This window comes from Anas platyrhynchos, chromosome 19 (genome assembly GCF_047663525.1).
Source record: "Anas platyrhynchos isolate ZD024472 breed Pekin duck chromosome 19, IASCAAS_PekinDuck_T2T, whole genome shotgun sequence".
Lineage (NCBI taxonomy): Eukaryota > Metazoa > Chordata > Aves > Anseriformes > Anatidae > Anas > Anas platyrhynchos.
In genome coordinates, this window is record NC_092605.1 from 5,875,510 (window position 1) to 5,902,542 (window position 27,033).

Sequence of the window (27,033 nt, forward strand, 5' to 3'; positions counted from 1 at the left end):
GTGCTGGATTGCCTATTTGCTACAATAAAGATAGTTATATCAGCTCAAAGTTCATTGAACCTTTTCTGTTTTTACTGTTTTTCATTTTAGTACACATCTTTACTCCCAGTCCTGAAAAAGGATTAAAATGCCGGAAAGGAGACAGATCACTCAGCATTTCTAATCACATACCAGAAATCTCAAGACACATAGTTCTCACAACATTTTCTACTTGTTGTAGACCATAAAAGGCTCAGATAACCTTCTGAAGTCCACTCTGATCTCTGTAGACATTAAATAAGTTTTTGTTTGTTTGTTTGTTTGTTTTTTCTGAGAATCTAAGCTAGATTCCTACTTCAGTGGTCACATTCAATCAATCCAGTTTCCCTTCACAGTTTCAGAGGTTGCTTTTGTATTCATTCATCAAAACAGAGAAACACAAGTCTTCATTCAAAACCAGATTCTAACATTCAATACAAGTCTCTAACTACTGGGGGGAAAAAAAAAAGCCCCAAAGTATTGCAGGGAAACATTTCCATACACATTATTTCATTTCAAATTGTCATATGCATTTGCTTTATCTCATTCTTTCATGTTTGCTTTTCAGAAATATTGCAGAGAAGTAGTACTGCCATCCTAGGTAGAAGAGTATACTCACCTGTTTGGCCTCCATGAGAAGTGGGCAAGTACTGTATCATCTTAACTACGAACCAGTAATTTTAATTCTGCATTTTTCATTACCTTCACCACTGTGAAAGTGGATTTCAAATAAACAAAGTTATTGACTTGATTTCAGTGACCATTCTGGAAATACCAGTCTTAGTAATTAAGTTCTTCTAGTGCATGTTCTTCTGCAAGGTAAGGTGGTCTTCTGGAAATAACCAGTTAGTTGAACTACCAAATTGCGTAGCAGCAATATTATAGCTACTTCATATAATACTTATCAGGCTTTGATGAAGTCTTTCAGTCTTGGCCTTGCTGAAGTTGATGCTTTTAAAATCTCAGCCTTTGTTTCTTTTTGCTGGGTTGTTGCATATGTAAATTAAAGTTGATATTATTTATCTACCATTTTTTAAGAGGGGTACTACGTTTTAAGCCCTGGGCATAGACTGATCTTTCAGTACTGCTTGGTACAAAACCTAACACATAGTCCCCTAAGCTACTAAAGATAACAAAGGTAGTAAGATAATGGGTGATGCTTTCACTATATAATTTGTCTGCAGCTTACAGTTTGGGGTTACTGAAAATAGATCAAATGAGAGTCATTGTGAGAGTGAAAAACAACATCAGACACAAAAATCCATTCCTAGTGTAAGTATTTTAATGACAGACAGTAAAAAGTCACAAGCCTCTACAATGTGTGCTGTAAAAACTTCCAAATGTTTCTTTCTATGATGTAATGGGGTGCTCCCATATCATGAGGCAGACACTACAGTAACATCCACTTTCACTACAATCTTGGATCCAAAGGGGAGAAAAATTGACCATTTGCTAAAGGGTCTTTTTTTTTTTTTTTCCTTTTAATTTCAGTCATTTGACCTGAACATTTTAGAAAAGGAGTAAAAAATCAAGAGGGGAGAAGGAGGGATGCAGAATATTTCGAGTCAAATGGCCGTTGAAGGCTGTGGTGCAGTTTTATGCAGAAACAGTGGCATCTAGTGGACAGCTTTTCACATGAAAGGAGACAATGTTATCAGACACTAAATATAAAGCAAGTCAGGCAGTGATGAAAGCTAATGCTATCTTTATCTTTTTCATAGGTGAAAGATTTTCCCAAGTCTGTTGTAACACTTTTCTGTAAAAGAATTTGGAAATCAACTACCCTGCCAATTTTCCCATCCTCTGCATACAACTTGCAGAACACTTGTTCTTTGGGTTTTTTTTTCCTCATTATATTAAACCCTCTCATGGCATTCAGATGTAAATTCTAATGACTTAGTGTTATACAGATTATCAAAAATCTTCACCCAGCAGAAAAGCTAATGGCTTGCATGCATGTGAAGAAGTCTATCATTTTTCCCCGTGATTTCAGACATGGACAAATACAAACTTTCAGCTAGTCCTTGAATACACTTATTTAGGTTGAAGGAGTGTTTCTCTGTTTACTTATAGGGCCTAAATTAGTTTGTATGAATGGAGAGCTTGGCTTCTTAAATCCAGCAGAACAGATGGATGTCTTAAAATGAAATATCTTGATTAAATTCTTTATCCCCTTACTCTCTCAGTTTCCAACTTTCTTATACAGTTTTTGCTGTCCTTGTTTTGACGGATCAGGAATTACTTCAATGATCTGTTCCACCACAGAACAGAAGTGCAGCTACTTGTAAGACAGCATTTATTTTTGTGAGTTGTAAATGATGGAATTTTAGAAACACTTGTAATGGTTTTGATTTGAATCTGAGTGCAAATGTGAGTTGGCTCTTTAGCCTGTTGGCCAGATCAATCAGCCTGAGGCAAATGTGAGGTAAACAATACTAACAACATCTTTTTTTTTTCTTCTTTACAAAGTGGGAGAGAGCACAGTACAGGGAGGGACCTGTAAGCACTTCATTCTTATTCCTAGTTTTCTTCTTGTAAGTTAGGCATAGTAATACTTAGCCTTTCTATGGAGATTCATATGAGATCCCTTAATCCTTAAAAACAGTAAATAATCTCAATTCCACATTTGCAATAAGATTAGCTAAGTGTCACTGAGGTAGACCTAGCAGCTACAATTTAACCTTACTAATTATCTAACCTGTGACTGAATATAACTAGGTGGGTGTTCTGTTATTTCAGACAAGTACTTAAATAGACTTTCACTGGGTGAAATTTGGCATAATTGGGATCGGTGTGATTTTTTTCTCTAAGCAAGAGAAAACAGAGCCAGGATTTCCCCTAATGATGTTAACTTCCATGGAGATATGCAAATTGAGATCTATGTGGCTTAGAGTATTATAAATGAAGCACACAATAGCAGCCTGATTATACTTTTTTACACTCCCAGATTTAATCTATGATTCCATCTTGACATTAGGGGAAAGTAAGCCTTTGATGCTTTGAGATTTAAATTATTTCCTTGGAGTCATCCAAGAGGGCTGTCTTACTGGAAGGACAGTTGTTCTATTTCAGCCTACCAGATGCTATGTTGATGCAGTAATTATCATATGTATCTTCAATGGATTGTTTTTTATTTTGTTACTTGTGATCAGGCTCTTAGTGTGACTGCAGTGAAGAACTCTGAAAGTTACTTTGTTCTGTCCATAACTAATTCTATTGCCATTACAAATTGTAACTGTCAGGTAAAAGCCACCAAAACATTTCTTATGTTGTTTTGCAGGTATCATATGTTTAACTATATAAGAAATTCTATACCAAGGCATAAGTTTTAAAGGCACACAGGAAGAAAAGGGATGGCTGGATACATGTGGCTGATCTGGCAGAATTATAAAATAGTAGGAAAAGTTGTACACAGAAACTACAAAATGGTTATACTACACCTTCCTCCTTCTCACCTACTGATCGTGGGAAGTCGTCACTTTGAAATACTTGCAATACAAAAAGATATCACTTTGTAATACTTCACTTCCACTGATCTTTTTCAGCATAGAGTATGGGAATGTAGTGTAACAAAATAATCTGAAAATATATTTGAACCAAGCATTTATTATGAAGTAATACATGAAATACTCATCAGGCAGTGAAACATAGATCAGTGTTGCATAAATGTGTCTTCTTACAATTTTGTTTTTTTTTAACCTACAAAGCTATAAGTAATGTTTCCTCCAAAGTCCAGAAAGGTGGCCTTCACTTTACTTGAGGACTAATTGATGAGTTTTCCTTGCCCATACCTCAGAACTTGTAGGAAACCCTTAATTTATTTATCTGTGCATGCAATACCTGATTTCCCTACTGGTAGAATATATATGTTGGTCTATAATATATCTAGCCATTTATGTTTGGCAGTGTTGCCATATCACTAGGGTTGTAGTGTATTGCAAAGAGATTCAACTCTACAATGAGCACATAGCCAATGCGGGAATAACCTTGTCCTTAACGCAATCATAATACGTATCCTCTTCAGTGACCATGAAGAGACCTGCAGAAAAAAAAAAAAAAAATGAAAATATAACTAAAACACAGAGAGATTGGCCACACTAATAACATACAAGGGGCATCAAATCTTTTAAGCAATTTTCTAACAATTCTTCACCTCATTGTGAGCTGGGTAGAAGTGAGCCAGCTTTCAATTGTGTCTCAGCTGGAAGATTTTTTGAAAACTGCCAACTTACCTCCTCGGGCTAAGGTCTGGGAATTTTGTGGTTTTGTTTTTAAATAAGTGTCGGACCTTTGGCTTACTGTGGATTAGCGTAGCTCCGTTGAAGCCTACCCCAACATCCAAGTTTTCAAAGAACTTTAGATACATACAAGTACAGGTAGATGCCTAGTTGAATTTTAAGCAGATGAACTTTCTATCTTTCGACTCAGATCAGCCCTGACAGATACCACCTCTGTATTTTAATGCTTAAGTGCTTTTTAAAGTATGGCCCGGAATCTGCAATTTTTATGTTAAGAAATTAACTTTGAGTTAATTTCTTAACATAATTTCATAAATTCCTTAGCATCACTTTATGGTGATAATTCTAAGTGACAAATTTCATGTCTGTTTAGAGAACGTTAGGGGGAAGGCTTATCCTGTTACAAAAATACACAAACATGGTTATATCTTCCTTTTTGGCATCCAAAACAGCCATTAGGAATTGGAAGAGTTTAGGATTAATACTTGTATTTTACAAGCTTATACCTGTCTTATCCACCCCAGATTCACAGTTTCTGAATGTAGTGATAAGTATAATTGCGTGCAAAATACACAAGGAAAAAATAGGATGACCATAGCACAAACCTAATGTGCACGACATTCTATTGGCATGTTGCATATTGTTACCAATAGGCTTATGAGTGGTGTCTGCTTTCTGGCTGCGCTTTGGAGTATATTTTCCCATTTAATTTTATGATGCATATGATGAACAGAGGCAGTAAAGCAAATTACGCTGTCTATTACACTGATGTTGAAAATGATAAACAGAACTGGTAACCCATACAAGCACCATGAAAATGTTCTGTGTTAATGCTTACCAGCATGTGTACTAAGCATTCAAATATTTAAAAAATTAAAATTAAATTTAAAAAATCATTTAAAAAAATCTGCAGTCAGCAGATTATTGCAGATGAGATACTGAAGAACAAGCTCAACTCTTAGCAGGTCAGACTGTATCTCAGATATCTCAAGGATGAAGACTATGAGTTTCATCCTGCCACAGTCTTACTGAAAGTTAAGTGAACAAGTACAAGACTTAAATAAATGAAAAATAGTTGGAAAAAAAGCATAAGCAGACAGGAAAGAAACCAGAACAATGTCAAGCAATGTTAATAAGAACATTGTGCAGTCAACAACTTATATCCATATAGCAGATAAATGCATGACCAAATGTTTTATTAATATGAACAGAACTACATGGACACAGCTGATGCCTGAAGCTCTCATGTTTCCTGCCACTGTTCCGTTCTATTGCCAGACACCTTTCAGTGCAAGGTGCTTCCTCCAGGCATTGGTTATTCTCTCCTCTTCTAGTTCATGGTTCTGCCTTTATTCTAAAAAAAAAAAAAAAAAAAAAAAAAAAAAAAGCATGCACTGTAAATATATATATATTTATATACCAATTGCGGGGTAGCCAAAACTGTTAGATTGGATGGACTAAATCCCTGTTGCAGTGTGGGAAGCAATGTGGATTCAACCAGTGTTCAAGGAATTGTTCTTCTGATCTCTGTTCCAAGCGCTGGATGTAAAGCATATGCTCCTATTTAAAGACAAGAAAATGTAATTTAATTATGCAGTCACTCAGGTCTGATGTCAGGCCAATGAACCAGGATAATTTTACAGCATTTATAAGAGCAATGAATTTACCCCTGAAAATTATCAAACATAATGAAATGAGGTTATGAGTCGGTTTGTCCCAATGTAGCAATACTTAATGATTGACATCAGCAGCCATATTAGTAAACATATTGAGCATGAATTTTGCAATAATATTCATAAATTAAGAATTCCACATGCACATTTCTTATTGGCATATCTACACAGAAACCTCTGTTGGTCCTGGGGGTACAGAAGGAGTCTCACAGACAGGTCTGTTGCATCCTCTTTTGAAAATTGATTCCTGCTAATTAAAAAACATTAAATCTTTACAGGATCATGTGGCAGTTCTCTGAGGGGGTCCAGTAAGCACTATCCATCAGTGCTGATTGGTCTTTGTGTGATAGATAAGTAATGTGAATTTCCCATAGTAACATATAGGTTTTATGGTGTAAGCAACAACAACTCAAATTAAGTGAGCCATGTGCCAAAAACTTGATGAAAAAAGAAAATTTGCTTTTAAAAAAGTTACAGTCTCAATACATGTGGGCTTATAACCTTTGTGTATATAATATATATTTTTTTCAAAATGTACCCCATTGCTTAGCACACTGAGCGTTGTAGCAATGGAAGCTGTAGTGTAAACCTTTTACAGTGGCCAAGTATTCCTGCTGTCATCCAGTTCTCTGCTCTTTGAGCTGCTCAGAGGGTTGGTGCACAGAACAGCAGCAGGAAGCATTGGTGTCCTGCCGTATACTGTGCTCTGTGTTCCTCACCATGCAAAGGAACTTGGCTCAAAACCCTCAGTGAAGCTGCATCATGAACTTGAATAGAACAGGACTATACGACCATGAAGATGCTACATGATAAAAGTAGGGCCTCGGTCAAAGGAAGATTAAAATATGCTAATATCATAAATGACATTTTTAAATAATAAGAGATGGCAAATCTTGTTGTCTGTAAGTGAACAGGCATTTTTAGTGAAACAGCACTGTGGAAGTCAAACTGTTTCACAAAGAATTGCAAATTAAATTCCCTAGCTCAGCATGATCTGGCCTAGTACAAACAGTTTTTGCTTAAAATAGCTGAACAGAGGCAGGTTCATCCCAGCACTAACTTCATTCTGTACAAGGAATCCATGCAAAATCAGTTTTTCTCTTTGAGACTGTGGTAGAATTGTGCACAGGGATACAGTGGCCATGACCCTTCATTCACAGAGGTAAATCTCTATGTTCAACGTGGCAGGGGGGATGGATTTTTTATTGAAAGATATTTCCTTTTCTACTGAAAATCTTGACATTTAATGAGAAAAACAAATACTTTGTGTTTGGGTTTTCTTACAGAAAGAGAGTGTTGCTGTATAGAAAAAAAAAAAAAATCAATTGTAATTTCTCATCAAAAGAGAGCTCAACAAAGTGTATGCCAGTCCAATCATGGTAGGATGGAAAGTGGCCAGGATATAGCAGCAGAGGTCAGTAATCAAATGCTTCTCTAGCCTTAATTCCCTCTACTCTCCACATGTACAAGTGTAACTGCCTGTAATACAGAATGTAACTTGATCCATCTTCTCTGTTTTAGTTATTTTATATTTAAGATATTTACTATATAATGTACTATGTAATCTTGGGGGTATACCAAACATAAGCATGGATGGGATGTATTCCCACCAATTTGTGAAAACTACAAGGCTTACTTAACAACAGCATGGAAACCAACCCAATCTTGAATGTTGTCGGCTGTCGTAAAGCCCATGCCTACTTGTTTCTTGGCTCTGTTGTATAGCATTACTTGTACAAGATTGTTAACAAGCATAGTGTAATATTCTTGTGACAGTTTTGATTTGTTTTGGACATCACGGTTGACAAAGTACGTACATCAGAAGTGGTGTATAGCCAGCCACTAACTATAGGAAAGAGAAAACCACTTGCTGTCTCCACAAGCCTGGCAGACAGTGAGCTCAGTCTTGGGAGGTATATAGTTCTCTTCATGCCCTATGGGTGTATAGCGCTCTTCATGCCCTATGGAGTTCAGAAGTGTTCATTCAGCACCTTGCTAAACTGAGCTCCTTGTATTCATCATACATGCACAATCTATTGTGTGCTTTCTGGCTTCTGTGGTTTTTGCCTCTTCAGAACCATGTAATTCTTGCACAGTTTATTTACTTTGGAAAGAAATAGGCACTAATTTTAAAATACCTTAAGTGGCTCTTGAGAAGTGCAGAATTATATGTTACATCTTGTCAAAGCAAGTAAAACAGAAGCCTTCTAAATTCTTTTATTTATTTCTTTTGTTGTAAAATAGTTTAGAAATTAATAAATGTAAATATTACTTGAAAAAATAATGCTGTTGCATTAAGCTAGCAGCTAAAAATGCCTACAATGCCGTAACAAACTATCCAATCTGTAGCATTCATATAAAAGTGAATGAAAGTAAGTGATTTTAACAGCTAGTTTAAAACTACCTCAATCTCCACACTGACCACTGACACCTGCATCTCCTTTCTGCCTTGAGTGCAGAATGTACTGTAAGTGGAAGACATTTCCTGTTATTTAGTTTTTCAGGAACAACCTGATGAACTCCACATTTCTAGAAATGAAAAGCCACTTTCTTCTCAATAATTTAATCGGCATTTTTGAACCGTGATAAATAATTTCCACGTTCTGCAAGCATACGCTTCCTGAGCAATGTTCAGCACTTTCAGAATGCTATGTGACAGTAATTGAAAGAATGCAAAGGAGATTTTTAATATTTCGCAGAGTTCAGCTGCTTTAAAAGGTGACATTCATAACTTACTGCTTAGAATTACATGTATAGAAATCTAATATTAAGCACATTTTTCTTTTTTTCTTTCTTTCTTTCTTTCTTTCTTTCTTTCTTTCTTTCTTTCTTTCTTTCTTTCTTTCTTTCTTTCTTTCTTTCTTTCTTTCTTTTAATATAGTTAATGTAATTTAAAAATATCATAAATCACCCTCATTGGCTCATCAGGGAAACCAGCTTTTCTTTGTCTGTCTTCACGACGAGTTCTCAGAATCTGTTTGGCTTCCTTTTCAGTCAAAATTGGTGAAGTGTCTAAGGAAAAGCAGAAATTAGTTATGAAATTATGATAAAGTTAATGTTTTACCTGTCAGTTGTAAAACCAAATGTCTCCAAACCTTATTTTTGTCTATATACAAAGTGTCCTTTCATTACAGCCCCTTCCCAGGGGATATTGCATTCCAGGCGATATTAGTGGAATTTTAAACCATTTTTTTTAACTTGGGCTTTCTATAGTTTGGTTCTATCAGTATGAAACAAACTGTACATATTAATGTTACTATCTAAAATGAGAAAATATAATAGCACCATCTAACCAATAACATTCGTAACTCTTCCAATTCTTTGTTCTTTTCTGCATTGCTTTACTTTTTAGAATTATTTGTCTAAGTAGTGAGTTAGAATTTGTTGCAAAGGAGAGATTTAATTGAACATTTAACTTTCAGGACCTTGGTAAAATGATATTAAAATTGTAAGCTCATAAAATAAAGCATTTTGGTTTTAAAATAAATGACTGCAGTGTGCTAATGCAGAGAATAGAATATCTAATACAGTAGCACAACTGTTAAAAAACAAATCATGTCAAGCCTGTAATATAAAAATAGTTAAATATTAAAAATGAAATATGAAGATAATAAAATACAAATTACTAATATTATGCTAATATGCTCTGCAGCTATACTCTATAGTTACATACATATACAGTTTTATTTTATATAAACTCCTACCTGTAAAAGTGGTCATGAGGACCAGAAAGAAGATAAACACAAGTAACTTCTTCATTTTGATTCTGCTTTCTCTCAGTCTGTTCCAAAATGAATAACACTGACTGAGGCATTAGCCTATTTGAAGTAGCTACGTCAGTCACAAATGTTTGTTTATGCTTTAACTAATTTGACTTATAGTATGATTTTGAAGACATCTGGCCTGAAGTTTTGAATATGGCTATTATCTGTTCAAACATTCTCAGCATAACTCTGTTCCTGAGGGAAAGAAAATAGAAGACTATTTTTCCACTTCAGGTTTCTGAGTTATGCTGGATATTTTAAATTTGTGAAAATAGGACACATTACCTTTCATTTAGCATAGCAAGCCATGGTTTCAGGTGCCTAAAAAAAAACAATCCCTTTTTAAAAGACACAATTGCCTATTACTGAATGCTAATCTTAGAAGGGGCCTTTTGTTAAAAATTCCTCTCTCTAACTTTACTCCAGCACAGAAGTATGTATTAACCTGATTTAACTCTAGCAAAGCCAAACTACCACTGTGGAAATACAAAGAGAGATTTTCATCAAATTAATAGAATCATAGAAATGAAAACTCACATAATTCTTCTTTTCAGGACAAGTTAGTGGAAAATGGGATTATAAATGACCTCACTATTTAATACAGTGTGAACTATGAATGTGAATTTAACAGATGTTTCCAGAGAGCTAGTTTCTACCTTCAGAAATGTCACTGGCCATACATCTGAGCAGCACTATTCTGGACGTAGGGCACCAGCATCACCAAATTGTAGGGAAATAAATACACATCCATTTGAATATATCCTTTGAAACAGTCAGAATTCATCAGCCGCTCCCATACAAAGGACATGAGCAAGTAGCCTTTCCCCTCAGAGGGAAAGGTGCAGCACATCCACATCCCTGCTGCACCACAGGCTGCCAGCCTAGACCCTGAGCAGGGCTTCTTGTTTCTGCCTTTTTTCTTTCCGTGGAGAAGCAGTGTTCAAGCAGTTGTGTCTGTGCAGCATTTTCTGTGTTCACAGGCTTCTGAGCAAACCAGTCAGTTTCAGCGAAACCTGGCTGAAAGCTGTGGGTTGCAACAATACTAAGAAACAGAAAGTTTCAGGAAATCAGACAGACGGGTCAGATTGAGGTGCTGTCAGTGCCGCTCGACCAGAAACCTGCAGGGTGAGCTCAGCTTTGGTGAACACCAGGGGCTCCAATGAACACCAGAGACCTCTCCTCAGCTCACTGGGCTGGCTAAGTTCAGCTGCTGATGTCAGTACCACGTTGGTTTGTATCAGCCTGTGAGCCGTGAGCTAACGTGGGGTGCCACAGGTGTGAGGACTGGACCAGAGTCGAATTAGGTGACGAAAACAAAGCAGAGCAGCTCAGTAGTTGGGCCTTGAAAGAAACAATGGACAATTCCTGGGTTCTGTATCCCATCGTGTCACGGAACTCATGTTAATGTCAACATGAGGATTGTCCAACTGTGCAGTGCGTGCATTTCCAGCATGTTTTAAGGTACCGACAACCTAAAATCCAAGAGATGTGATGTGTACTGTATGGATTTAAGTAACTGTGAAGTATTTTGTTGTCATAGCTGAAAAAAACTTGTAGTTTCTATTAATAGCAACCATTGCTTTATTTTTAGAACTGCTCCCGGGAAAGCTTCCCAGCACCACGTGAAAGAATTTATGAGCAAAGAGCCGCTACGGGTGGGGCAGCGAAGGGACAAACACTGCGAACAAAGGGATAAAACTCAGCGAAGGGCGAACCAGCGTCGGGGGGGGGGGGGGGGGGGGGGGGGGGGGGGGGGCACTTGCGACAAGCCCCGCCCCTTTCTACAAGTCGCGACAGTCGCGACAAAGCCGGTGGCGGCCAGGCCCCACTTCCGGGCGGCGCCCGTTGCCTGGGAACCGCCGCTTCCGCTTCCTGCACCCCGCGCATCCCCGGCGGCCGCCGGCGCGGAGCGGAGCCCCTCGGCCCCGTGTGGCCCCGGCCCCGGCCCCGAGGAGCCGCCGCCGCCGCCAGCAGCGGCCGCCAGCAGCCGAGGGAAGCGGGCACGGGGCGAGGGAGGTTGGAGGGCGGCGGCGGAGGCCCCCAGCGCATGGTCTCGGCTTGAGGGGGGGCGGCCCGGGGCTGGGCCTCCCCCACCGAGGGGCCTGAGGGGAGGCGCGGGGCCCTCGTAGGAGCCGCAGTCCCCGGGGGCTCCGTGCCGGGGGGCGGACGGCCTTGTGCTAGGCGGAGGCAGAACCCCTGATAGGAGGCCAGCAGCGGCATCCCTCTGCTGGGTGCCGGCCCTGAGGGCACGGAGGTGCTGAGGGAGGGGTTAGAAGATGTTTCACGAAGCTGCTCGTTGGCTGCTGGGCCCAGGCAGCCGTTCCCGGCTTCGCCCGGCTGTCTTCTTGAGGGGTTAGGCTGGGAAGACCTTGCTGGACGAGGAATGGCGGGCACGGAGGGCAGAAGCAGCTCTTCTTCCTCGTCCTCTGTCGTCGCGGACTGGAGCTTGGTGTTTTGGACTCTGTGTTCCGTCATCGTGCCGGTGCTGATCACGCTGTGGTGCAGCTTCCAGCGGTCCCGGCGGCAGGTGCTGATACGTGACATCTTTCGCAAGAGCAAACACGACTGGCACTACACCGATCTCTTTGGTCAGCCCTCCTACTGCTGCGTGTGTGCTCAGCACATCCTCCAGGGTGCTTTCTGCAACTGCTGTGGGCTGCGTGTCAGTGAAGGATGCCTAAAGAAGGCTGACCAGCACTTTCTCTGCAAGGAAATTATGATGAGGAGCGATGGTAGAGCCCACAGCTCTATGCCGCATCACTGGATCAGAGGCAACGTCCCACTCTGCAGCTACTGTGTGGTATGCAAACAACAGTGTGGCACACAGCCCAAACTCTGCGACTACAGGTACTGCAAGGGAGTTTGGTTTTGTATGTGGAAGTGTGATGCTACATCCATGTTTAATTAACTGCAGTCTTTTAAGAACACATCGCCACAAAAACAATTTGAGAGAACCTAAAATGAAGTGGGTGCCTGTGGGTTACCTGACTCATAAGTTACGGGCAGGATATTGCATCTTCGGTCTACTTGTTGTCTTGCTTGCATTTCTCCATAATGATGTGCTAGCTAGCGTATAATTACCTCTAAAAGGCAATGTCGAAGAGAGCTTATGTTTTTATGGGACAGACCTAAAAAGGATCTAACACACATGTCGTTTATACAGTGAATAGCCTGAGCAATTTCAGTGGCATAGTGCGCATTTCAGATTGCCAAAATGTGCATGCATCTCTGCAAAACTGGCATCTGCTTAGTGCAGCTAGAACAAACAACCCTCCTATAACTGGTGCTTTTTGTTTTTGTTTTTTACCTTTTTAAGGCTGCTCAAAAGAAGCTAATAGGAAGTTCATAAAAGTTGCTGCAATATAATCCATTGTTACGGTTTGTAGTAAGAATGATAAAAAAGCTTTAGGAAATTGAAAGGCTCATACTGTCATTAGCAAGGCTGCTTGTAAAGTTGTCGGCATGGCACATAGTGACATGTTAGGCTAGAACACAGAGGTCGTGGTGCACATCCTGCGTAGAGTGTGACCTCTGCATTCTTAAAGGGTGTCTGCTTTTGCTCTACATTTGCGTGATACTGGGAAATTGCATGGTAAGTTAGCAGAATTCCATTATACGTGAGCATATTGTCAGAAACAAAACCTTGAGAAAGGGAGAGCATGTCTATGAGAGCAGGAAAGGAACAGGATTCTGTAAGCAAAAGGAGGAAGAATGAGAAAAGAAGCAGAAAATAGCTGACAATAGTCACTGTCTACAGTACAGGGCAAGTATCATCGCTTCTCTAGTTGTGTGCTGGATTAAGCAGAAGGACTCCAAAAATAGCTTTCACAGCTGCTTAAACCAAGGCTTTGGATGTAGCAAATAAAGATTAACATTTTGCAGAGGCTGGCAGGAGGTATTGCAGTGTTCCCTCTTGTTCTAGTCTGTTTGCAGGGCAGCTCTTAGAGTAGGTCAAAAAGCTGAGCAATTTTGCATAGCAAAATCCCATAAGCCTTGCTCAGTACCATGTAACCTTTTAGGTTTCAGACCTACGGGTATTATCACTTTTGGGAAATTTATCACCAAAGTCAATTCATGGTATTAGTAACACTTGAAATTATTAAACTGAACTCTAGTATGTGCTTTCCAAGAATGGATAGGAATTCAGTTTCTCATCCAAGCTTTCAGTGTAACTGCTGCATACAGTGCAATACGGTATTTGTAGCACTTATTTTTAACACCAAAAGTCAGAGTTAATTTAAAACTGGTATCTTTATTTTAACAAATTCAACTGTTTTTCTAGACTTTTGAGGACATGATCAAGTTATGTAATTTTCTGTAGCCAATACATCGTTGCTGCAACTTCCAGAGAATGCATGCTTTTCTCTAAAATGTGCTTAAAATATCACTTATAACAGTACAAGTAAACATAAGTAGTTCTTAGAAGTTAGTTTCTCTTTCTAAAATACATAAGCAAAATTTGTGTCATTTGTGTGAGGATTTCAGTTGTTTTTTCTTTTTCCAGATGTGTATGGTGTCAGTGCACTGTACATGATGACTGCATGCTGGATTGTTTAAAGATTGAGGAATGTACATTTGGAGAATTCAAAGACTTAATTATTCCACCATATTACTTGTCCACAGTCAACCAGCTACGTAAAGACAAAAGAACCGATTATGAAAAGGTAATTGCCTTCTGCTTCTTGTTTTTATAATGTATTGTCTGGCTTCTGCTTCTGTTTTTTAATGAAACTGGAAAACTTGATAAAGATGTAGGAAGTTTTGTTTTGGCTTGTTTTTTTTTTTACATAACAAAAAATGAGTTTATAACACTGTAGCATTTGTTCTCCCAAGCACTGTAGAACAAATCTTCAGCCTTTGTGTTGAAAGTATTTGTTTGTTTTGACTACATCAGACTAATTGGTAACTTCCTCATTTCAGCATTTGGAGGGAACTGATTACGAAGCAAGACTTTAGACATTTTCAAACATGCAGTGTTATGTGACTTACCGTCATCTTTTTGCAGATAGTACCTTATGGCAGAAAACACTGGATCCCAGTAATCGTACTGGCTAATACTCGTAGTGGAAACAACATGGGTGAGATTTTACTGGGAGAATTTAAAATTCTGCTGAACCCTGTTCAGGTAATTACAGTGAAAAACCACTATAACAAAATAACAGTTTAAGTTAGAATCAGCATCACTTTGCTTCCATAATAGTAGTAGGATCTTCTGGAAGGTCAGTAAAGGAAACAAATTCATGCAGTTTGTTGTTTTAGAAAGAATAAGGTTGTGTGCAGAATAAAAATTCAGAGGTCCCCCCACTTCCATGTTTTTTTTCTGGTTCTTTTAATAGTTGTGCAGTTTTCTATTTATAATAATACACATAGTAATTCTGCTTTGATAGTCATGTACTTATTAACAATATTTTTTTTTTAGAAATTGCAATATTTAAATCTTAATTTGGAACATGTGTTTAAATCCTCACTTTACTTGTGAAAATATTGGTGTTTACAATTGCTGTTTTGTGCTGTTGCTTTCCCTTTAAAGTCCACTTGAGATGGCACAGGATGTTGACGTTAAGGCAATTAGTTGTTCCTTGGATTTCCTGGCTGTACCTTAATATTCTCCCTTTGAAGTTTAAAACTGAATCTTAGAATACAGACTAACAGAAAACACTACACATTTGTTTTAAATACATCCCAGTAAGGCTTTACAAAATAAACCTCTTTGTATCCTGAATATTTTAAAGTAACTTTTATCTGAAGCCTTTCATCTTAACAAAACTCATGAAAATGTTACTAGATACAGACTTTTCTTAGGACTTGGTCAGCTTGATTTATCAATGGCTTTTATTCCTAGTGAAGCAGCTGAAGCTATTTTGTGACTTCAGGCCACATCCTGCTCATAAAAATCAAAACAGCTTAATTGCTTATGTAATATTATAAATAGAGAATGTTTGTTTTACATTAGAATAAACATCTTGAAGTTGTTTATCTACGAGGCAAATCATGACTCATATTTCGTGAACCTATGAGACTCTCTATTTTCCTTTATTCTAGGTTTTTGATCTAAGCAAAACTACGCCTGCTAAAGCACTCCAACTTTGTACCTTACTGCCTTGCAATGCTGTCAGGGTTCTTGTCTGTGGTGGGGATGGTACAGTAGGCTGGGTCCTGGATGCAATCGATGAGATGAAGATAAAGGTATTGTGCTTTAAATGAAAGGATATGTTATGGTGAAATGAGTTTTGGAGCTGCTGAATTATTACACTTTAGTCTTTTACCTGCATTTATATTTTTCATCTTCCTGAATAAGCATACAGAAAAATATTTGCAGAATTGCTTATCAGGGCAAAAACAGCTTGTAATAATGCATCTTTTCATGTAGCTCAGAAAAATAAGTAAAAGCTTTAGAATTAAAAATGTATTTAAATTTGTTCTTTTCTGTAGAACAAGAAAAGAACAGATGCAGAGTATTTTATACATTATTCTTTCCTCTTTGTCTAAACAGATATATTTTGCTATCAGTAGCCATTATTAGTAATGCTGACTTGCTCTGTTTATTTATCCCAAAGCACTTTTATAATAACCTCGTAATTTTTGCCAGCTACAGTGGTTATATTGCCAGTGCATAAATGAGGGCTGTAATGTGCTTTTACTACTTATGGTGTATTCTAAATAACCTATCAGTCTGCACTGATCCATTAACAACAAATAGAAAAAATATGTTGATTTGAAAGGGAAGATAATCCAATTTACAGAGTACTGCTAAGAACCCATGAGAAGATTGAAAGTAAAGAACTACCAGGGCTCTTGTACTTTACCTAGTAATCTTTTTCTCTAGTGATAAAAGAATGTCTTCCTTTATCAATATCTCTTTTTTTGTCTGTTTTGGCTGTGAATCAATTGCAGCGTTTTTAGAAGCTTTATTTTTTTGATGCTGCTTTCATGTTAATGCATGAAATGTTGTTGTTGAAGGCCATTATTACAACTCCATGCACAATCAAATTGAGCTTCTTTGAGACTTTTTATGTACCGATAAAGTGGAAATGGAACAAAGTAGAACTATAAAGCTTAACTAATATGGGTATGTGGTTATTTGGTTTTGGAAACTTGATATATTGTCCCCAGAGCCAATATAGTTGATGAAACCTGGTAGCAAAGAAAACAGATATTCAATTGAGGCATTGGAGTTACATAGATACTGTTAAGATTATCAGCAGTAGATTGTGCTCCCTTCATTTATCTTGACTCTCAAATCCAGGTTGCCTGGCAGAAACCTCCTGTTGAAAAGTAGTAACCGTAATGCTACATTTTCCAAGTATTTTTCACAGCTGAATGTCAAAGGTCATAGTATGTCTGAAACAATTGTTCATGCTTCTCTGGTAAAGAGGGCAAAGATCTTTGCTAAAGTGGCTGTTTTGAATGTTTGTTTCTGATATTTGCTGTGTGATCAGAGGTAATTATCATCTGCTCAATCTGTTCATGACAGATAAATTTGTGTGTGTTTATTGCAATTCAGAAACTTAGATACTGACTTTACTTTGGGTGTGTGAATTTCTGTCCACAGTTGAAATGCTCTAGTATTACATGCATCAGTTTTTTTAGAACTAACATCAATCTTCTAAGAGCCTTTTTGTTGCTTATTATGGTCCACAGCCGTGTGTGTTCTTTTTGTCTCTTAGCATTCATTGCAGAGCACTTTCCCAGAGGTATATGCAATAATACTGTTAGTAACTTACTCATACCCATGGTTGCAACAAGTAGAAAATTAGGAAATCGGATGAGAAGTTCAGGCTTCTGCTTCTAGTTCCAAAGCTTCATTCTTCTGAGGGGATGCTCTGTTGAGTATCAGTAATGCATTGTTTCCTTTTTTTTTTTTTTAATTTTTCTCCTCACAATGGTTTCACATTTCCTTTCTGTACATTATCACTACCATAAGTACTTAAATGGGCCATCTGCTCTACTAATACTGCCAGCTGTACTGCACTATGTAACAAGCTGATCTGAAGATTGTTTGTCAGACTTGAACATTTGTTTTTAGAAGGTAGAAAATTATGCTAAAAATAAAGCTAATATGTAGTGTTTCTGTATCCTAGGGGCAAGAACGCTTTATTCCACAAGTTGCTATTTTACCTCTGGGAACAGGTAATGACCTGTCTAATACACTGGGCTGGGGTGCGGGTTATGCTGGAGAAGTCCCTGTAGAACAAATCTTACGAAATGTCATGGAGGCAGATGGAATCAAACTAGACAGGTAAGTAACAGTGAAAAGACAAATTCTATTTAACCAAATATTACTGTAGGTCTACTGCTACGCCACTAAAGCAGTATATGTAAAGTACACAGTGGATTAGGGAACTGCAGAATAACTGAGGTCCAAAAGTAGTCTTCATTTAGTTTTTTTGAAGTGCTTAACTCTTTTATAGTGTAGCTAAATCTGAATCTTTTGAGATTCTGAACTACAACTTTGATACTAAGTGAGAATAGTTTGCCTGCCATGCATCTAAATAATGGCTGTTGTTTTTCAGATGGAAAGTTCAGGTAACAAACAAAGGATACTATAACCTAAGGAAACCAAAGGTATGGCTTGTGATTATAAATATGGGTTCTGTGGAATATCTGTATCATTTTCTGATTACCTACTTCCCATTAAACATAGTGGCTTTTAAATCCTAATAATATTTCAGAAGGTCATGAATAGAAATTCTCTCTTACAGGTGTTCACAATGAACAACTACTTTTCTATAGGACCTGATGCTCTGATGGCTTTAAATTTCCATGCTCATCGTGAGAAGACTCCGTCTCTGTTTTCCAGCAGAATTATTAATAAGGTATGTTCGGTAAAGTGACACTTTCACCTTGTAGTTGCTGACTTGACTGAAGGCTATTTTTAAAGACTCAGCATGATTATTTTTCTGCATAGTGTGACAGAAGTTATTGCAATTAAATCTTGGTTTCATCTTAATTTCTATTGGATTTTCAGCCCTTAGGACTCTTAGTCAGGGACTGCATTACTCTGAAACAAAATGTCTTCAGATATTAATGAACTGTAGTGATATAATTTCTCTGCACAGCTTCCTTGTGCAAATGTTACATATGTATTTTAGATGATAAGCTTTGAAGAACCATAACTATACATGAGCATTTAAAATAGGTTTCATACTAACTGTCTCTTTTAACAGTCCTTTCTGTTCTTCTTTCCTTTTGTTTGTTTTGCAGGCTGTTTATTTTTTTTATGGAACCAAAGACTGCTTAGTACAAGAATGTAAAGATCTTAACAAGAAAGTTGAGGTAAGTTTTTTAACTTGCTTTTTCTTTGGACAGTCAGGGAAGTAGAGAAATTTATCTTGTGAAAGGAAAGGAAAAAAACTGTGCAGTTTACATCTACATGATACTTGTGTGAGATAGCTCTGGACTCTGGAATTTTTTTGATATTCCAGGCTTCTTTGCTATCTGCAACTTTATTTGTGGAATTCATGCCTTCGAGCTTACTGAAAATTACTAAAAACTTTTCTGGTCTTGACTCAGATCTCTGAGTTCAAATACAGATACTGAGATGAAATCTGTAGTAGACAGATACTGAGATTAAATCTGTAGTAGTAGATGAAATCTGTAGTAGAATCTAGAGACTTAAATAAGTGACAGTTCATTTTTCTTTTCTCTATTAACAGAAACTGATTACAGGTTGTGAAGTCAGAAATCATTTTTTTTTTTAAGTATGGAAAGAAAACATTATATTTGTACAGGGCCGATTTTGCTCACAGATGTTTTTTTCTTCAAGTGGAGGCCTATTAGACAAAGAGAATAATTAGCTTATGTTGAAGTACTGAATTTCATTCATGGTAATTAACTTCTGTTTGTCTTTTAAAGCTAGAGTTGGATGGTGAGAGAATTGAGTTGCCCAATTTGGAAGGCATCATTGTCCTGAACATTGGATATTGGGGAGGTGGCTGTAGGCTCTGGGAAGGAATGGGTGATGAACCTTATCCCTTGGCAAGGTATGCAATACCTCTTTTTTTTTTTTTTTTTAACAGTTCTTGTAGTGTAAACAATTCCCCCCACTAGGCTATGCTTACGTAATAAGTCTTGTCTGAAAGTCAGGATTCTTTTTGTTAGAGACTAGAGCTAAGTGCATCCCATGCATCAGGTTTGACCTTCTCAAAATGTCTGGCCTGATTAGGCAATAGAGTTGAAAAGACTATTGAAAATAGCCTTCAAAAAGTAGAAGATACTTACATCATGGAAGTCAAATTTTTGTTACCTTATTATTGTTCTAAATTTTAATTTGTATTAAGACATGTTCTTTTATAGTCTGAAATGGATATAAGTTGGCTGCAGCAGTGCTGAATTGTGGGCACATGAGACTTGCCCTCCTGTGACTTCCTTCTTTAGAAAATGCTTATGAGGCTGCATTTCTAAAATTATTTGGCCAAAGTTCTTTACCAAAATCTAAAAAAAAAAAAAAAAAAAGGTGGGGGCAATTAAAATATTTTCCTGTGGATTAATAACTGCCTAAAAAGACAGCAAGACAAAAATTTTCAAATTTCTGAAGTGGAAATCCACCAAAGGCCTTAAATATGCACTTCGAGTCTAGGAGAATAATATATCTGTGATCACCAGTAACTGTGTAGGGTGTACCAACCAGAGTATTGCTCTGTACTTGGCCTGCTTTTGTACAGCTGCGCTTCCTATTCAGTGTGACTTATTCACCGGGAAATAAATAGTTCAAACATTTGTAGATTAACAGTTGTCTTTTTTTATAGTAACAGAGAAAAGACTAATATTTGAATGGGCATCTCAGAGTTCATGAACATCACTAAAAGGTCTGCTTTCTTAATTCATAGACATGACGATGGACTTCTGGAGGTTGTTGGAGTTCACGGTTCTTTCCACTGTGCCCAGATTCAGGTGAAACTAGCAAATCCTGTTCGTCTAGGGCAGGCACATACAGTAAGGGTAAGTACTATTTATAAACCTGTTTTCCCTAATCTTTTTTTCAATACACAGCATACAATTTCAAGCACTCAGCTGTATGTTCTAAAGTTGCACTTTGCAGTTGAGCAGGATGCTTCTTTTGCGTAATAAATTTAATTATGTTATAATTAGCAATCCTCTGTTGCTGTGGTTGGTAACCTATGAGTACAACTAATTATGTATTAAGTTTCTCCCTGGCTAGTCTCGAACTGTGCAACATCAGTACGTTGTAGTTATAAAAGGTATCTTCAGAGCTACATTGAACTGCTGTGATTGTGTGTTCTTCTGTTTAATACTAGCTGATCTTGAAGAGTTCAAAGATGCCAATGCAGGTGGATGGAGAGCCGTGGGCTCAGGGGCCATGCACTGTTACCATAACTCATAAGACACATGCACTGATGTTGTATCACTCGGGTGAGCAAACAGATGACGATGCTTCCAGCGTGTCTGAGCAAGAGCATGTGAGAGAACAGACAGATGAAGAGGTATAGATGTTGTGGAATGTAATGTAATACAAAGAAGAACTTCAGCCCATTAAAAGCACTGAGAACACTTAACCTAGATCAAGGATTGTGCTGTAAGGTTCATACTTGTAAATGAACTAGGGTCGAGGAAAAAGCCGTGCTTTCACATTCATGAAAACTTTCACAGCTGAATTACCACAACTGCTTTGCCTTTTAGGTTGATAGTGGTACCCAGCCTTTCTAGCTGAGGAGCCAGTTACTCTGTCAGGGAAGGACCAGATACAGAAGCCCTTCCTTGTTGTGGAATCAGATCTTCTGCACATATACAATATAGTATGCATAAGTTTTGATACCCTTGAAAAGGGGAACAGTTGGAGTTCAGCCTGCTTCCACCTGTTATTTTCTCCAGGAATGCTTCCAGAACAGAAAAACAGACCAAGTAAAATGTGGGCTGTTTTTTTTCTGTCAACAGCCTGCTGGTCCTGTCTGCCATCTCTTCTTGGAAGTAGGACAAACTTTTTTGTGCTCCTGTGTGTGCAGTACATACCTAGTAGGCCTGACTGGGAGAGTGGAGATGTGGGGGCTCTTGGAAAGGCAGCTAGCAAGGAAAGGTAGTTTTGGACCAAAGGTTTCTGGAAAGGGTCTGTTAGCAAATGACTTTCTCAGTGGCTTTGTAAGCCATAGATGGAGTATTCCTGAGTACCCAAGATACAACATCAAAGTAATTGTACCATGACTTGCACTGAATGATCCTGTGACTGACTGCTTCAGTCAGCAAGAGATTAATTCTAGTTTTTGTAAATAGCAACATGTTATAGTTCTAGAGGAGGCTTCTTGGAAGAAAACCTGGAGCTGTCTGTTTTAGCTGTGTTTTAAAGACGGTTTTAAAGAAGTAATGATAGCTGGCAAACCTTTTTTTCTTTTTTTTTTTTTTTTAAGAGGCTTGTTAAAGATCTCGCTTTGTTACCTGGAAACAATCAATAGCAAGTCAGTCTGTTAACTGTTTCAGTTTGAATTGTGGAGATTGAGAGAGAGGTTTGCAGAGGTTAGCAAGTTCTTTTGTTCACGTGTATCATTTGATGTGTGTGGAGGGTAAATTTGTTTTCTAACTGGCTCTTAGGGGGGTCAAAGATAATTCGGCCTGAATCTTCATTTCTCATATGAATACTGGGCCAGGAAAAGGTTAGTGGCCTATCATGGTAGTAAAGGTTAAGAACACACACACACCAGTACAAGTAAACGGTCAATTTGACATATCTGAAGCTACTCAGGTTCCAAGCTTCTCAGGTAAAAACATCTTCATGTCTAACAGAAGTAAAAACCTGCTTCCTTTTTAGTTTTCCCTTAGAGATATTTTAAGCCTGCAGCACGTGAGACATGTGAGTTAAGATTTTGAGGTTTGTAACTAATAATTCAGTTAAGTCCAGTTGAGTTCTTGAATAAGAAGAGAATTTACGCTGAATGTATATTGCATAAGCTAAGATCATAAGAGAAGTTGAGGGGCATTGATCATAGCTTTGAATGTTGCTGCTTTTGTCAAACTGCCCCAGTCACTTTTTTTTTTTTCATGCTAACTGAAAGCAAAACCATTGGGTAGATTGTGTTTCTAGGTTTTGTAAAATGAAACTGTTTTTCAGCAATCTATAAAACAAAGTTTGCATTAACAGTGAAGGAACTATTTATATTTTAAAATAATTTATTTAAGCCTTGGAAATGTCAGTATTTTTAGAATCTTCAATTGTAATCATCTTTGGAGAGCATTTTTAAACTGATGGTATTCACTCTAGAAAGTGTACGTGCTAGATCTTAAAATACTACTGATTGCCAGTGAATTTTTAGTTGTCTGGATATGTGACCAGAGTGTAACGAACTGTAAAACAGAAGCCACTTGTAAATTCCATATTCATTAGCCTCCCACACCTCATCTTAATTATTTTATAGTATGTAAATACAGAGGACAAATTTATTGTTAAGTCTATATAAAATGTATTTAAAATACACAAAAACATGCAATGTTAGATAAACCCAGTATCCTAACCTTTTGTTGCTGTTGTTATGGAGGTTGAATTTGTATTGTAGCTTCAAAAGTCTTTCTAGTTATTTATTTTTATTTGGATAATTTACAGGCATTAGCATCCCCAAAATACTTAAGTTCTGTGCTATGTAACTATTGTTTACAAACAACTGACAAGTCTCTGGAAAAGCAGGGTATGTGTTATGAAGGGCAGTATTTTGTATACTTAATTTAAACTATTCAGAATGCAGTTTAAAGAGCTATCTAAAGTTGATCAGATGATTATTCGAATTATTTTGTATCTTAAGAATCTTTAACAGTTCAAAATGTTCACTTCTTAAACTCCCAACATCCTGAAAAATATGTGACGTGAAGACTTTGAAAGCTTCCTTTTTTTTTCCTCCAGTCGGTGAGCTGACTTTTCCACATCTGTTTTGCCTGAATGTGTACCAGTGATATTGTACTATGTTTGTGCAGACTAGATCCTCACACTTACTGCAGGTTGTTATGAATCCAGTCCTAAATGTGTGAAATACTCTTTGGGAAATGCAAATGTATCTAATTGAGCACTTTTGGGGGAGAACCCCCAAGAAATGGTCTTGTTTGTATTGGACAGATCATCATCCCCATCTTGCATGTGGAAGTGAAAAAGTTTGACTCTTGGTGAATGCAGGAAATGGTAGACAGCATGTGTAGCCTTTTTAGGCATGGAAAGCCTCTTGTAAAATTGTATTTATGGTATGGAGAATATTCTGTAAGTATCCGGTTCCTAAGCAGATGTGTGGTCATCCTTCTATTATAATTATATCATTGTCATATGCATGACAAAAAAAAAAAATCTTTTTAAACATACGATGTTAGCACTAGAATCTGCTGGGAAGTCTTTGGGAAGTCTTGCTGTGTCCAACACACCATCCTTTGATTTACATGTGTCCTCCTTTCCAGTATGTTGCAAATTGTCCTGAAGTTGTTATTAGTCCAACTTGAGAAAGCTCAAACATAGTACACAGGCTCCCAGATTCTAATGCTGACGTAAATGAACTTCTCTAACTTATAATATAGCTGTAGTTGCTTAATGTTGTCATGTGTGTTGTGGCTTTAAAACTGCTACATGTTTTTTTTAATGTTGTAGGTGCATAAAGCACCAGTACAAATAGCAACTGTATAGATAGCTCTTCTGAAAACAGATCAGAAACCTGAAAATACTGCAGTACGTCCTTTACCCAGAAGAGGGTACTCTGCAGCTGGAGCTCATGCCCTGTGTGGAAATATTCTCCCATGCCCTCTTACTGACTAATGTTGGGGAAAATAGTGACAAATAATGAATAGTTTCTTCTGGCAGTCTTCGTGCAGTATAACTTTGCTTAAAATGTATAGAGTGAATAATAACATATATTGTCAAGCACTCAAAAATGAATTCACTAAAACTATTTTTAAGTTTTACTGCAGTATAGGCTACCTTAACAGAAGTTTGGTCAGATGCTGATAATTTCCTTTATTGTAGGTTCTCAATCCTGTGAAATGCAAACAGCAAACTTTAACTTATATGGAGAGTCTTTCTGTGCGTGAGCTTCCTGCCTTACTCAAAGCTAGTTTGTTTACGTGTTCATTGAGAGGGGGTATGTGTGTGCATTTTCATATGCATAGAGATTTGTCATAGGTTTTGTTTTTACATTTTTTTTATCCTCTACTTTGAGCAATTCATAGCAAGGTTAAACTGTTCCAAATACCACCTGCCTTTTGTATCTTTATCCTTGTATGGACTATTTAAAAAGGTGTCTGAAGTCCAAAGGTGCATTCTTCGTCTTTAAAAACAGCTGAGGTGGATGGCAACCACATTCAGCTTTGTTTTCGTTCTACTGCAATTGTGAGATTTGTTTCAAATTAATTTGAACTTATGCTCAAACTTGAATATTTTTCTCAGCTCTGTTATGAATTGCATTTTGTTTTCCTAATGTAAAGATGGTATAGCTTAATTTATGCATGTGATAACCATGTATGTTCAGTTTTCTGTTGCCCCTTCATAGTTTTGTGTTTTCAGGTCTTGCTTTTCTTAGGCACTGAGTAACTTGGAACACTGTTTACTATAGTTAGAAGCTTTAAGTACTGTTCTTGGAATGCAGACTTGAGTTTCTCCTGGTTGCACAAGAAAATGCTACCATGTTTGAACACGCTTGGAGAAAATTGTCATCTTAAAGTGATGTTTATATCAAAAGTTTTAAAAAAATATATATATAATTTCAGCTGATTCAGATTGGGAGTTTGTTCCTTGGTACATCTTGTCTTGACAGAATTTGCAGCTATTCAGTAAGTACTTTTTTCCCCTCAGTCATTTTAACTTCTCATTTTTAGTTTGTATACTTTAGCTAAAAACATCAGTTGGGACAGTGTCAGAAACTCTGCTGAAACAGGATAGTGAGCTTCTCTTCTGTTTGTTTTATACTTTATGCCAGCTGGTTTGTCAGAAACGCAAACTGGAATGGTTTCATACAGCATATTTGTAACTCACCTTTTTTGCCCTTTCCAGTCACCTTAATTTCTAATTTACTCAGACTGACACCTGGAGAATATTAGAATGGGCACATCAGGTGTAGTGTTCCCTGTCCTACAGACCTATTTTGAAAGTACAGTTTTTGCTTTTTGCTGCTGGGGATGAATCTCCACTTTCTACACAGGTTCTCAGAATTAGTAATTTCTGGTTTAGGTTCTGCCAATTTCTTCTGGATCTGCATTACATGAACTGATGCTCACAGCTTTTTAGTGTATATTATTGTATCTAACTGGTTTAAAAAAAAAAAAGCACTGTACATTAGCTGTAAACAGCATAACAGTATCAATGCTACAATGCTTCTTTTTTACATAGGAACAAATACATTTGGTAGAGCAGCACTGAAGCCTAACTGGTTAATATACACATAAGAGTAGGACACTTAAGAATCTTTGCATGTGTTCTAACTGAAAATCCTTTTTTGTTCTGTATTTCGTATCTAGTATTAGCAGTTTTCTTTTTTTTTAAAGAAACAAGATTGTTCTTGGTTAAGAATAGACTAGGATATCTTTTTAGATTTAAACATGCTAGTAGCATCACTGATCCTGATGAATGTGAAACACTTGTTTTAAAACGTTCTGACTTCTTTTCTGAGAAACTGTAGCTGCTTCCTGAACACGGGAATGAAATGAGACCACATTTTCATTTAGCAATTAGATAGATTGAGTGAATTTACACATTCACTATTTCAGTATTGTTTAGGCTGCAGTTCTAAAAGCATGGCAGATCAAAATATCTCACTAAGAATGCTGAATACCCAGTTCAGGTTTTGGACATCTCAGGGAGAGACTTTAGGCTGGAGTAAAGCCACATGCCTCAACTAAACCTAGTGATGTTATGCTGACTTGCTTTCGCTGAGGCTCTGGTCTTTACTGTTTGAAAGTATGAATGTATTCAAAATTTTACTTTGTTTTTCATTAATGCTACCTTGTTTACTGTGCTGTATACTCCTATTGTTGTATGTAATTCATTTGTTTATTTGAAACTTGTTTGCAGATTTCAATATAAATCACTTTTTTCTTAAGAGTAAGTGGGAACTAATGTTGTGAGTTTATTGCATTCTGTGTCTTCAAAGTTTACATCCCTCAAAAGCCATTTTGTCTGCTACCAACTATTGTAATCCTTCGAGTACCTCCAGCCATCTTCTCTTTATAGGATTTTTATAGTTAAACAGAACGGATTTTTATTTTTGTAGCTTGTAACTTCAATATGTATACTAGTTATTTCTGTTTAGTAATTAGTGATTAGAATACTGTAAAAATGTGACTCTTAAGAGCTGTAACTTTAAATTAATAACTACTTAAATGAAAATACCAGCATGTTAAAATTTAAAAAAAAAAAAAGTTATTCTTTAG

General features: G+C 37.3%; 2 protein-coding genes across 3 annotated transcripts; one reads left to right on the forward strand and one right to left on the reverse strand.

Moving 5' to 3' along the window:
* Positions 1-1,821: 1,821 nt before the first annotated feature.
* C19H17orf67 (chromosome 19 C17orf67 homolog) lies at positions 1,822-9,787 on the reverse strand. Its single transcript, XM_038165572.2, has 4 exons — positions 9,634-9,787; positions 8,841-8,941; positions 5,677-5,816; positions 1,822-4,057 (listed from the first exon to the last, which is right to left on the reverse strand). The coding sequence occupies exons 1-3, from the start codon at positions 9,686-9,688 to the stop codon at positions 5,700-5,702; spliced, it is 273 nt and encodes a 90-aa protein (XP_038021500.1). The 5' UTR covers positions 9,689-9,787; the 3' UTR covers positions 1,822-4,057; positions 5,677-5,699.
* Positions 9,788-11,505: 1,718 nt separating this feature from the next.
* DGKE (diacylglycerol kinase epsilon) lies at positions 11,506-26,704 on the forward strand. 2 transcript variants are annotated; one of them, XM_038165569.2, is made up of 11 exons: positions 11,506-12,540; positions 14,198-14,357; positions 14,699-14,818; positions 15,736-15,879; positions 17,775-17,932; positions 18,207-18,258; positions 18,396-18,509; positions 18,898-18,969; positions 19,549-19,676; positions 20,523-20,634; positions 25,375-26,704. In XM_038165569.2, the coding sequence occupies exons 1-11, from the start codon at positions 12,077-12,079 to the stop codon at positions 25,480-25,482; spliced, it is 1,632 nt and encodes a 543-aa protein (XP_038021497.2). In that variant the 5' UTR covers positions 11,506-12,076; the 3' UTR covers positions 25,483-26,704. The 2 variants fall into 2 exon arrangements, with proteins under 2 accessions (XP_038021497.2, XP_005012317.3); XM_005012260.6 differs by having other exon boundaries at positions 11,513-12,540; positions 20,952-25,384.
* Positions 26,705-27,033: the final 329 nt, after the last annotated feature.

Coding starts and splice junctions, on each gene's coding strand:
- C19H17orf67 (XM_038165572.2), bottom strand. CDS start 9,688: ATGAAGAAGTTACTTGTGTTTATCTTCTTTCTGGTCCTCATGACCACT. Junction 8,942..9,633: donor CCTCATGACCACTTTTACAG/GTAGGAGTTTAT, acceptor GCTTTTCCTTAG/ACACTTCACCAATTTTGACT. Junction 5,817..8,840: donor TCCCTGATGAGCCAATGAGG/GTGATTTATGAT, acceptor GTCTTTAAATAG/GAGCATATGCTTTACATCCA.
- DGKE (XM_005012260.6), top strand. CDS start 12,077: ATGGCGGGCACGGAGGGCAGAAGCAGCTCTTCTTCCTCGTCCTCTGTC. Junction 14,358..14,698: donor AAAGAACCGATTATGAAAAG/GTAATTGCCTTC, acceptor ATCTTTTTGCAG/ATAGTACCTTATGGCAGAAA. Junction 17,933..18,206: donor GATGGAATCAAACTAGACAG/GTAAGTAACAGT, acceptor GTTGTTTTTCAG/ATGGAAAGTTCAGGTAACAA.